At 45.9% G+C, this 13,286-nt stretch overlaps 1 protein-coding gene across 1 annotated transcript; it reads left to right on the top strand.

The window, feature by feature from the left end:
- The first annotated feature begins 1,111 nt into the window (after window positions 1-1,111).
- Window positions 1,112-12,124, top strand: LOC129834501 (purine nucleoside phosphorylase-like). Its single transcript, XM_055899539.1, has 6 exons — window positions 1,112-1,237; window positions 4,429-4,598; window positions 5,491-5,594; window positions 5,995-6,170; window positions 6,602-6,792; window positions 7,986-12,124. The coding sequence occupies exons 1-6, from the start codon at window positions 1,215-1,217 to the stop codon at window positions 8,180-8,182; spliced, it is 861 nt and encodes a 286-aa protein (XP_055755514.1). The 5' UTR covers window positions 1,112-1,214; the 3' UTR covers window positions 8,183-12,124.
- The last annotated feature ends 1,162 nt before the right edge of the window (window positions 12,125-13,286 follow it).

The raw sequence follows: 13,286 nt of genomic DNA, 5'->3' as shown, positions 1-13,286 counted from the left end.
AATAATAACTCACCCGACGATCAGGAACTTCAAATTCCGTGGTGTATTTTCGACTTCTTCTCTTTAAATTGCCACAGAAAATGGCCTGAAAAGATTGGCGTATCGGGGTGATAGGAATAGGAAGTTGGACTTCCGTAGATTCAAATAACATATAGATCATGTTGATGATGATTTGTACAAACCGCAGAAAAAAACTAGAAACGCATCTCCAAGTTGTAAAATTAGCAGAGATTGGAGGAGAATGGCGCCGCTGACAGCGGCATGTACTAGCTCCAGTTACAATGAAATAATGCATTTTCAGTAACAACATAGTCAAATACAAGTTAACAAAGGTAATATCAACACACTGGTGAACTGTTAGGTATGCGTAACTGGCTGTAAGGGAGTCAGGCGCAGGAGAGCAGAAGTTGGATAGCCAAAGGAGCCTTTTATTTCGGTGAACAAAACACAAGGCACTAAGAACACTAAACACAAAATGGGTTGACATAACCCAGCGCAAACCAGTCTAGCGTGCACATACACAAAACAACAAACAATTCCACACACAGACATGGGGGGAACAGAGGGTTATATACACGTCTAATACTGAGGGAATTGAAACCAGGTGTGTAGGAAAACAAGACAAGACAAATGGAAAAATGAAAGGTGGATCGGCGATGGCTAGAAAGCCGGTGACGACGACCGCCAAATGCCGCCCGAACAAGGAGAGGAACCGACTTCGGCGGAAGTCGTGACATGAACACTGTCGTGTATTTTAATGTCATGATGGCGAGAATAGGGTATTTTTCACATTGATTAAGTAGTATCCTCTTGAGTGAAGTCGTATTTTCCTGCATTCTAAGAGCAGTGTATGAACCATATATATATATATTTTTATTTCACCTTTATTTAACCAGGTAGGTAGTTGAGAACAAGTTGTCATTTGCAACTGTGACCTGGCCAAGATAAAGCAACGCAGTTCGACACATACATATATACTTATTTTATTTCTATTTTTTTGTGGCCTTTTGGGCCCCCCACAGGCCTGGGCTAAGGGGCTTCAGCCCCGGTAATCCCTTGCATCATGCCGGCCCTGGCCATCAGGCCAGTCCACGTGCTGCACTATTGTCATTCCACCCCGTGAGTGAATCAGTCCACCCCCACCTTTCAAACCGAAAGCTGTATCACAGACAGCGAGAGAAATAAATCTAACAATTTCCACAACCGTCGCCGACATGTCATCCACCAGCGAGAGCAGGTACGATAAATAAACGACTACATGATATTATGCTCGGTCAGAAGGAATAAACCTTAATCTATCACCTCATAAACATGTTTCGCCATTTCGAATTAACCATTAACTCGGGAACAACCAGATCATTGCCATAGCAACGGCGATCATTCCTCATAGAGAATTTGAGAGTGCAGCGAGAAAGCGCAATACTAATGTGGCGGCAGTAGCTCTCGTTTCTGATAACGCCCCCGGTCAAAGTGACAGGTAGATAGCCAAAACGTCCTTTCCATATGATACAAGGTGGATGGAAGGAAATAGACTACAGATAGCCAGTTTGAATTCGATGAGAGCTTGCCTATATTGCACACAATAAAACCACGCTGCAGCCAAAACACTGCAGGCTATGCAGGCACAAGATTAGGCTATAAGCCTATTCTCTCTTAGAGAAAAGGGTTCCAAAAGTGTTCTTCGGGTGACTCAATAGGCAGTTGTGTAAAGTACTTAAGTAAAAATACTTAAATGTACTACTTAAGATGTTTTTTGGGGTATCTGTACTTCACTATATATTTTTGCCAACTTTTACTTTTACACCGCTACATTCTTAAAGAAAATAATGTCGGCAACTTTTTACTCCATACATTTTCCCTGACACACAAAGGTACTCAATGCATTTAGAATGCTTAGCAGTACAGGAAAATGGTCCAATTCACACGCTTGTCAAGAGAACACCCCGATCATCCCTACTGCTTCTGATCTGGCAGACTCACTAAACACAAATGCTTCGTTTGTGAATGATGTCTGAGTGTTAGAGTGTGCCCCTGGCTATCCATTGATTAAAATAAACAAGAAAATTATGCCATCGTGTTTGCTTAATATAAGGAAGGTGAAATTATTTATCCTTTTTATATTTTATATTTTTTAATTACATTTACTTTTGATACTTAAGTATATATAAAACCAAATACATGTAGACTTTTACTCAAGTAGTATTTTACTGGGTCATTTTCTATTAAGGTATATTTACTTTTACTCAAGTATGACAATTGGGTACTTTTTCCACCACTGTCCCTTGCCGGTTCCAAGTAAAACCCTTTTGGTTCCAGGTAGAACCATTTTGGGTTCCATGTAGAACCCTCTGTAGAAAGGGTTCTACCTGGCAGCCGAAACGGTTCTACTTGAAACCCTTACCTACCCTAACCTAACTTAACCCTAATCCTTAATAGTGTGCAATCTTTTTGTAAATACCTATAAAATAGTTGAATATGGACCGTATTAAAGTGTAACTGTCTATTTAGCATACAAACTACAGAGGCTGCTCACCCTACAAAAAACAATGCTAAAACATGCAGAATTCCACTGCAAAATTTCAAGATGCAAACTTGAAAACTCATCAGTCACTGGAGTTGTTTTCCTGCAAAGCTACAGGAGGGACTAGGCTAGGGAGAGATTAGAATTCAGAGTACATGCCTCTCTAGGCTGCTCCTGAGAAGAAATACTGTATATCAGGGCTTTTCGTTGTAGCCTACATTAGGATAGGCCTGTTTGGTATTCAAATGCTCTGAACGCGGCTGCTGTGCTGTGGTCGGTCCCGCTTCCGTATTCATAGCGCAAGGGACAGGAACTTTGCCAGAGCGACAGTCAGGACCTTCGACAGCTCTGTGTAGGAGGGAAGGCATGGGGCAATGTTGGGTAATCTAGTTTACCCTGTTGCGCACTCCGTGCTCATCGTTTGTTTTCTAGTTTCTCAGTACTTTTCTGGTTTCTCAGACATGAGCAGTCGTGCAAGTTGAGCCTGTGGATGCCCCATGTGGCAGGTGTTTTTTTTTTTTACTGATAACAACTAGATGCAAAGAATTCCATTAGTCGGGTCTTTCTGGTTCAACACACACTTGAGTGGTGATGTGTGTGAGTGTATGTGTGTTTGTGTGTGTGTGTGTGTGTGTGTGTGTGTGCATCCCCTGTGTGTAGTGGAAAATAGCTATTTTACATTTTCAGCAAGTAATCATAATCTTTGGGCAACAAAAATATATTACTGACTAAATGTCTTTGAGGCCTGAATGTCAATTCCTGCATTCTATAGGATGAACTAGACTAGAATAGACTACTTGCTTCTTTGCTTGCTTAGTTCAACCTTAACTTAGTACCCCATTGTTCCCTTTCCTATAGCCCTTTCTCTAGCTACCTTTTCTTGCAACCTCTCACTCATTACTGGCTTTAAGAGCTCTATACACCGAGAGAGAGGGAGAGCATTAACCACACTGACCCATTACTGCCTTTAATTAAGAGCTCTATACACCGAGAGAGAGGGAGAGCATTAACCACACTGACCCATTACTGCCTTTAAGAGCTCTATACACCGAGAGAGAGGGAGAGCATTAACCACACTGACCCATTACTGCCTTTAAGAGCTCTATACACCGAGAGAGAGGGAGAGCATTAACCACACTGATTGCTCTCTTCAATGGCTTCTCATGTCAGAGAACTCTAGTCCACTCCATCCCCACAGACCATCTTTCTCTCTCTCTTTCTGTCTCTCTTTCTGTCTCTCTTTCTGTCTCTCTTTCTGTCTCTCTTTCTGTCTGTCTGTCTGTCTGTCTGTCTGTCTGTCTGTCTGTCTGTCTGTCTGTCTGTCTCTCTCTCTGTCTCTCTCTCTGTCTCTCTCTCTCTCTCTCTCTCTCTCTCTCTCTCTGTCCCTCTGTCTCTCTCTCTCTCTGTCCTTGCCTTCAGGACAGAGTGAGAGATGTCTACTCACCCAGTGAATTGAATTGATCGAATTTGATGAATTGCTGAAGCCATTCCACCCCACATGACCAAGGCTGACGGGGCCAGAGGGATGGGGGTTTATTTACGCATCCTAACCCTTCAATCAGGCTTCAGGGGCCACTTGTTGGAAGTGCATGTGTGTGCATGCACACACACTCATACATCACCACCCACGTGTTTGTGTTGAGTATCACATTTTGATGTGTGTGTAAGGGACTGCTTGCTTACTGTGCTCCAGTGGATTTGCTTATGGAGGCTTCTCAGCCTGTGATTCATCACAATCCTGCCAAGTTACTCTGCCCAGGGCCTGAGCTAAACGCCCCACTGCAGGAGTGGGACAAAACTGCATTTACACCCCCCAAATCCTTCCCTTTGCCCCTAACCCTTCACTGTTGCCCCTTTCTTTCTTTCTTCTCCCTCTCTCTCTCTCTTTTTCTCACTCCACTTCACAGGTACACCTATGAGCAGTACAAAGAGACAGCTGATTGGCTGCTGGAGCGTACGCAGCACATGCCCAAGGTGGCCATCATCTGTGGTTCTGGACTGGGAGGGCTGGCAGACTTACTGGAGAATAGTGTAGCCTTCCCTTATAAAGACATCCCTCACTTCCCTCAGAGCACAGGTACAGTATACACACACAACCTTGAAGACTTATCTTTGACACTGTGTTGTGAGTCTGTAGCTTAACATCTTCTTCACCTCACATGACTACATTGCATAATAAAGTTCTAAAGCCATGTCATCAACATTGGTCCCAGATGACATCATTAATGAGGGACCATGGTGGGTAGATGGGGGGTAGCTGGGTTGTTTTCCTACTCAGACGTAAGCTCTGGGGTACAGGGCTTAATCACCCCTCAGGGGGTAGGGGAACTGGCCCTGCCACTGAGACACACAAGGAGATGCCCACCTACTAAACACACACACCAAACTCCACCATACTGCACACCAGGTAGACTGGCCTGTTAGTGCTTTGACCTGCAACTTCACCTCCTTTCCTCATCTGTCTCCCTTAATCCCATCCCATGTAGGGTAACATACGTGTGTATGTATGTGTGTGTGTGTGTGTTTGCGTGCACACGTGTGTGTGCAACACCTCGTCGGACCCAAATCTGGCAAGGAAGTTGGTGTATTTTAGTGTGAATGTGCCAGTGTACCACAGGCTGCCGGTGGCACCTTAATCGTGGAGGATAGACTCCTAGTAATGCCTGGAACGGAATAATGGAATGGTATCAAACACATCAAACACATGGTTTCCATGTTGTTGATACCATTCCATTCACTCCATTCCAGCCATTATTGTGAGCTTTCTTCCTCTCAGCAACCTCCTGTGCTGTCCCCATATTTATGTATCTCTCTCTCTCTCTCTCTCTCTCTCTCTCTCTCTCTCTCTCTCTCTCTCTCTCTCTCTCTCTCTCTCTCTCTCTCTCTCTCTCTCTCTATCTCTCTCTCTCTCTCTCTCTCTCTCTCTCTCTCTCTCTCTCTCTCTCTCTCTCTCTCTCTCTTTCTATCAGTGCCAGGCCATGCTGGGAATCTGGTGTTTGGGGAGCTGCAAGGGAAGGCCTGTGTTTGTATGCAGGGCAGGCTCCATTACTATGAGGGCTACAGCATTGCCATGGTTAGACTGCCTCTTCCGCTCTGAAACACAAGGCAACACACATACAGTACATACCATGTTGTGTATGCTATGCTTTCCATAAAAAGTATTTTGAAGACAAATTGCTGTAAAAAAAAAAGACATGCAGTAAACATAGGTCCTGCTTAGACAGTATCAGTTACATGAGCTTGTTACATAGTACTGTTTTGGATTCTGCTGTGTCACTGTCCAACATGAAGCTCCTAGACTACTCTGACCACAGAGCTGGCAGATTACATTATAGTTGGGACTGCAGTGGGCTGCTGAGTCCTAAGTAAAGACAGCTGATTAACGTGATGATGCTCTCTGTCACTCCAAGACATTGTAATGGTGTAGGTCCACTCTGACTGCTGTAGTACTGTATATTCTGTGTGTTGTGCAGGTGACGTACCCGGTGCGTGTGTCTACTCTGCTTGGGGTGGAGACGTTGATAGTGACCAACGCTGCAGGAGGACTGAACCCTAAGTTCAATGTTGGTGACATCATGTTGATCAGAGACCACATCAATATGCCTGGCCTGTCCGGCATCAACCCTCTGAGGGGACACAACGATGACAGGTGAGACACCTAAACTATGAGACAATCAAACAGGGGCCTTTGATCATCAGTGAGCCACCAAAACACTGAGACCAAATTACCATAAATGACACCCTATTCTATGGGGTTCTGTCCTATGCACTTTCTACTGTATTGAGAATAGAGTGTAATTTGAGATTTGTCATGTTTGAGTCTGAACTAGCAATTCAAGTGCCTCTAAGCAGTCATCGCTAAAATGAGATGCCGATAACCTAAATGGAGTTATGACGGTAATGAGTCATTTAGCTGTGATGAGCTCTTATTACCATCATTAGGTGCTTTGATTGTTGAAGGTATGTGTGGACTTTAAAAAAGTACAATTTGGCATGTGAGGTTTTGGGGTGTATGTTTGAGAGCGTTCAGTGTGTGTGTTAAGTCTACTGTTCTGTGTGTGTGTGTGTGCGTGAGTGTAGGTTTGGTGTTCGGTTCCCCTGCATGTCGGATGCGTATGATGCAGACCTGGGCCGTTTGGCTCGAGAGGTTGCGGAGGAGCAGGGCTGTTCCTCTTTCCTCCAACAGGGGGTGTACTGCAATGTGGGCGGCCCCGCCTTCGAGACAGTGGCAGAGAGCAAGATACTGCTGAGCCTGGGGGCAGACGCTGTGGGTGAGTACAAGACACTGATTTATGGTCAGCTTTCAGATCTGTGCTAAAGGGAAACTTGTACCTTGAGGGAGCACATCAAGCCTCTGATGTGTATACTATCTTCTGACTGAGGAAATGGAGAAGGCTCTCCCCAAGAGCACTCTATCTGAAAGAGAGCGACCCGGCTCTACATATTTTACTGGTTTGTGACTCACTAACACCGCCCCCCGGTTAGAGGGGAATAAAGTAGCCAAAGAACAAACACACAGGAACTTTATTTAAACACACTGAGGAAGATGAATATGTTGATGCATATGGGGATGTACATGGGGATGAAAAGTGGGAGAGGTTGTGGAATGGTAGTGGATTTTGGGCATGCACACCATCCCACAAGTCCAGAGATATTATTGAGTCCAGTTGTTGATGGGCAGAGACCTGCTTGAGGGAGACTGCAAGTATTGTGTGACCTGTATAATCAAGAGGATGGGTAAATGTCCGGCCCCCTACTATCCTCCCTAGCAACCAACCAGGGCACATCTCACACAGGTCAGGGAGAGTTTGAGAGGCAGGTTTATGGGGCCCCCTAGACTCTTCGGCTCCAGTTGTGGGTGATGGGGAGTGGAGTGTGAAGCTCAGGGTTGTGAGGTGCTAATATCAGTCACTGGAATTTGTAATACTATCTAACCAAAGACACCATCAATAAAACGTAGACACACACACACGTGGAGAGGTGCATGCAGCTAGAAACAAAATTACGAACAAACAAACGAATGTTAATAACAGAAAATGTCAGGTGCTCCTTTCTCTCTAACACACAACATCAGTTGACATCCCACTGGGCCCACACTGGCTGAATCAACATTGTTTCCACGTAATTTCAATGAAACCAACATGGAATAGACGTTGAACTGATATCTGTGCCCAGTGGGATATCTATGCCAATGGGGTCAGCTTCAGGGGTCATAGTTCAATTGGTCTGAACCCTGAGTGGTGTCAGTTAGAGGGTAACAGGTTGACAGGGAGGAAGATGTACAAGTTATCCTTTGACATTACTCATTTTCTAGGTCTCCCCCTATCTTTCCCTTCCCCTCTTTATCCCCTGTCCTCACACACCCACACCCTCCTATATCACTTTCTCTCTCTCCCTCTGTCTCCCTCTGACCTCTCCCTTTTAACTCTGTCTTGCTCCCTGTCTCTCGCTCCCTCTCACTCAGGTATGAGTACAGTGCCAGAAGTGATTGTGGCTCGTCACGGTGGTCTGCGTGTGTTTGGTCTGTCTCTCATCACCAACCGCGTGGTATCAGAGTATGGCAGCCAGGAACGCGCCAACCATGAGGAGGTGCTGGAAATCACCCAGCGACGCACACAGGACCTGCAGAAACTCATCATCAACCTCTTGGCCCGAATATAGATACACACACTATCTGATAGTGATGTTCAATTAATTTTTTATTTATTGAACCTTTATTGAACCAGGTAGGCTAGTTGAGAACAAGTTCTCATTTACAACTGCGACCTGGCCAAGATAAAGCAAAGCAGTTCGACACATGCAACAACACAGTTACACATGGAATAAACAAGCATACAGTCAATAATACAGTAGAAAAAGCCTATGTCACGTTCGTCATAACTAGGAGACCAAGGCGCAGCGTGAGATGAATACATTCTTCTTTATTTAAACAAAGAACACTAAACAAACTAACAAAAATAACGTGACGCTATAAACACGAGTGCTGACATGCAACTACACATAGACAATAACCCACAAAACCAAAATGGAAAATGTCAACCTAAATAGGATCCCCAATCAGAGACAACGATAAACAGCTGTCTCTGATTGGGAACCAATTCAGGCCACCATAGACCTACATTTACCTAGACAATACCAAAACCCCATAGGTATACAAACCCCCCTAGACAAGACAAAAACACCCATACCACCCTCGTCACACCCTGACCTAACCAAAATAATAAAGAAAAGGCGGGCAGGGCGTGACAGTCTATATACAGTGTGTGCAAATGAGGTAGGATAAGAGAGGTAAGGCAATAAATAGGCCATGGTGGCAAAGTAATTACAATATAGCAATTAAACACTGGAATGGTAGGTGTGCAGAAGATAAATGTGCAAGTAGAGATACTGGGGTGCAAAGGAGCAAGATAAATAAATAAATACAGTATGGGGATTTTATTTATTTTTTATTTTATTTTACCGTTATTTTACCAGGTAAGTTGACTGAGAACACGTTCTCATTTGCAGCAACGACCTGGGGAATAGTTACAGGGGAGAGGAGGGGGATGAATGAGCCAATTGTAAACTGGGGATTATTAGGTGACCATGATGGTTTGAGGGCCAGATTGGGAATTTAGCCAGGACACCGGGGTTAACACCCCTACTCTTACGATAAGTGCCATGGGATCTTTAATGACCTCAGAGAGTCAGGACACCCGTTTAACGTCCCATCCGAAAGACGGCACCCTACACAGGGCAGTGTCCCCAATCACTGCCCTGGGGCATTGGGATATTTTTTAGACCAGAGGAAAGAGTGCCTCCTACTGGCCCTCCAACACCACTTCCAGCAGCATCTGGTCTCCCATCCAGGGACTGACCAGGACCAACCCTGCTTGATGGGATGAGGTAGTTGGATGGGCTATTTACAGATGGGCTATGTACAGGTGCAGTGATCTGTGAGCTTACCTAGCAAAGACTTGTAGATGACCTGGAGCCAGTGGGTTTGGCGGCGAGTATGAAGCGAGGGCCAGCCAACGAGAGCGTACAGGTCGCAGTGGTGGGTGGTATATGAGGCTTTGGTGACAAAACGGATGGCACTGTGATAGACTACATCCAATTTGTTGAGTAGAGTTTTGGAGGCTATTTTGTAAATGACATCGCCAAAGTTGAGGATTGGCAGGATGGTCAGTTTTACGAGGGTATATTTGGCAGCATGAGTGAAGGAGGCTTTGTTGCGAAATAGGAAGCCGATTCTAGATTTAATTTTGGATTGGAGATGCTTAATGTGAGTCTGGAAGGAGAGTTTACAGTCTAACCAGACACCTAGGTATTTGTAGTTGTCCACATATTCTAAGTCAGAACCATTCAATACTGTCAGTACAATAAAAATTAAGGACAGCTTGAATCAGAGAGATACGTGTCACGTTCCTGACCTGTTTTTCCTTTTTCTTGTGTTTATTTAGTTGGTCAGGGCGTGAGTTGGGGTGGGTTGTCGAGGTGTTATTTTCTTGTTGGGTTGTTTGTGTTCGGCCGGGTATGATTCTCAATCAGAGACAGCTGTCAATCGTTGTCCCTGATTGAGAATCATACTTAGGCAGCCTGTGATTCATGTGGTTGCGGGGGGTGGTTGTATCTCGTGTCAGTATTAGTACCACACAAGACTGTTTTCGGTTTTGTCACGTTTGTTGTTTTTGTATGTTAAGTGTTCAGTCTACGTTAATTAAAGATGACCACTTTCCACTCCGCATATTGGTCTGATCCTTCTCGCCTCTGGCTGGTCCTGGCTGGACGGCTCTGGCTGGTCCTGGCTGGATGGCTCTGGCTGGTCCTGGCTGGACGGCTCTGAAGGCTCAGTACAGACAGACAGCGCTGGGCAGGCAGACAGTTCAGACAGCGCTGGGAAGGCAGGCAGTTCAAACAGCGCTGGGCAGGCAGGCAGCTCAAACAGCGCTGGGCAGGCAGGCAGCTCAAACAGCGCTGGGCAGGCAGGCAGTTCAGGCGCCGCTGGGCAGACCGCAGACTCTGGCCGGCTGGGACGCACTGTAGACCTGGTGCGTGGTGTAGGCACTGGCTGCGCTGGAGAGGAGGAAGGCTCTGACAGCACTGGACAGGTGGGAGCAGCTGGAGAGAGAACCCGGAGAGACAGCCTGGTGCGGGGGGCTGTCACCGGTGGACTGGTACGTGGAGGTGGCACCGGGTATACCGGACCGTGAAGGAGGACACGCGCTCTTGAGCACCGAGCCTGCCCAACCTTACCAGGTTGAATGGTCCCTGTAGCCCTGCCAGTGCGGCAAGGTGGAATAGCCCGCACTGGGCTTTGCTGGCGAACCGGGGACACCATTCGTAAGGCTGGTGCCATGTATGCCGGCCCGAGGAGACGCACTGGAGGCCAGATGCGTTGGGCCGGCTTCATGACATGACCAGCCAGAGCCGTCCAGCCAGGACCAGCCAGAGCCGTCCAGCCAGGACCCGCCAGAGCCGTCCAGCCAGGACCCGCCAGAGCCGTCCAGCCAGGACCCGCCAGAGCCGGCCAGCCAGGATCCGCCAGCCAGCCAGGATCCGCCAGCCAGCCAGGATCCGCCAGCCAGCCAGGATCCGCCAGAGCCAGCCAGCCAGGATCCGCCCCTCAGTCCGGTGCTGCCCCTCAGTCCGGTGCTGCCCCTCAGTCCGGTGCTGCCCTTTGGTAGAGTGGGATTGACATGGAGGGTGGTCATTGGGAGGAGGCCAAGGAAGCGGGGTTTGACTATGTTGGGGACCACGACCAGCGCCAGAGCCGCCACCGTGGACAGACGCCCACCCAGACCCTCCCCTAGACTTTATGCTGGTTCGCCCGGAGTTCGCACCTTAAGGGGGGGGTTATGTCACGTTCCTGACCTGTTTTTCCTTTTTCTTGTGTTTATTTAGTTGGTCAGGGCGTGAGTTGGGGTGGGTTGTCGAGGTGTTATTTTCTTGTTGGGTTGTTTGTGTTCGGCCGGGTATGATTCTCAATCAGAGACAGCTGTCAATCATTGTCCCTGATTGAGAATCATACTTAAGCAGCCTGTGATTCACGTGGTTGCGGGGGGTGGTTGTATCTCGTGTCAGTATTAGTACCACACGGGACTGTTTTCGGTTTTGTCAAGTTTGTTGTTTTTGTATGTTAAGTGTTCAGTCTACGGTAATTAAAGATGACCACTTTCCACTCCGCATATTGGTCTGATCCTTCTCGCCTCTCCTCCTCGTCCGAGGAGGAGGATTACGACGATCGTTACAATACGAGTGTATCTGATCCCCCACACTGTTTTCCAAATCAGTATTTGTGAGTTATTAATATGTGCCTGAGATTGAGAGGACTTGGAACTCAACTCCACCTTATTATTGTCCACAACTGATTATTCTTTCTTAAGTAATATCTTATTTTCTTCAGTCGTAACTATCTTTCTAAAAATAAATGAATATATTATATTATAGTACTGTTATCTGTTATTGTACTGACAGTATTGACAGTTTTAATTTATTAATATAAAAGTTTTTATTATTCTATGAACATAATTTTCTTTCTGCTTACTTGCTGTTGTTGCCTTGCTTATAACCCTGCATCTCTTCTGAAACACTCTTGTGAAATAAAAGGCACCATTCCAATCATGTGTGTCTACCTCTATGTTCAACTGCTTTTAAGTTCATAAATCTGTTAATCAAATGGTTTGGTAAGTTAAACCAATATTGCTTCTCTGATCATGCTACATCGAAAGAGAAGGAAGAGAGGAAGAGTGGGAATGGGGAGATGGAAAGATGCTAGAGTAAGTCCCATTGATCCAAGCAGGAGATGTTCTGGTGATACTACAGAAGACAAGAAAGGTATTGTCATCAATAACATGGATCAATAACCAAATGGAGAGAGGGATGGAGATAGAAGGATAGTGAGGAACTAGAGAGAAATGATGAAGGGAGAAAAGGAGAGGATTGCAGTTGCATAGAGGGGATGACGGGCAGGATCTACTGTAAGCAAAATGACCTCTTGGTTTAGAATGAACTCCCTGAACACCCATCCTAAACACACACATGCCTAATGGACACACACACATGTCACGCATACTCGCACCCCACATAGCTCTACCCCAGGTAGGGAGTAAAAATACATTTAAAAAATTCAGAAAGGAAATTAAAATGGTCTGAAAAGCCTGTTATACACCTGCCCACCTCCTTTATGCCCCCTACCTCCCCCATGTCCCCTATTGTGTTAAAATATGCACATTATCCTTTATTACCATTTCATCCTCACTCTAATTTACATTTAAATGCTAAATATGCAGATTACGTTTTTTTAAAGGACGTTACCCTGATTGAAAATGTACTTTCAAATGATCCATGGGGGGGTGCAGTGAGAGTGGCATGCTAAAATAATACCCTCACCTTCTTATCAGCAGATTAAATGTAATGGCCTTTCTGATGACCGGATGGTTAACTAAAGAGATTAGGTCTGAGGGTCACTGTACTGTATGTGTGTTAGTGCGTGCATACATGCGTGTGTGGGGGTATTTTTGTGTTCAGGTAAACCTTGCGTGAGGATTTAATGGACATATTCACGTGAGAGCTGATCAGTGGTCCATCTACTCAAACTACTACACCCTACTCTCTCTTCCAATCTCTCTATTGCTCCCTCTCCCCCTCTCTCCTCTATCGCTCCTCTCCCCCCTCTCTCTCTCCTCTCCCAGAGAGATCAGAGCAGAGGGAAACACTCCTATATACACTGTCTGTAATTATTATGCATCAGTATAGATTTCACAACAGGGGTCCGCACACACTC

Source organism: Salvelinus fontinalis, chromosome 35, assembly GCF_029448725.1.
Source record: "Salvelinus fontinalis isolate EN_2023a chromosome 35, ASM2944872v1, whole genome shotgun sequence".
NCBI lineage: Eukaryota > Metazoa > Chordata > Actinopteri > Salmoniformes > Salmonidae > Salvelinus > Salvelinus fontinalis.
Note: the sequence above shows the minus strand (reverse complement) of the source record. Positions and strands in the feature narration are given on the sequence as shown.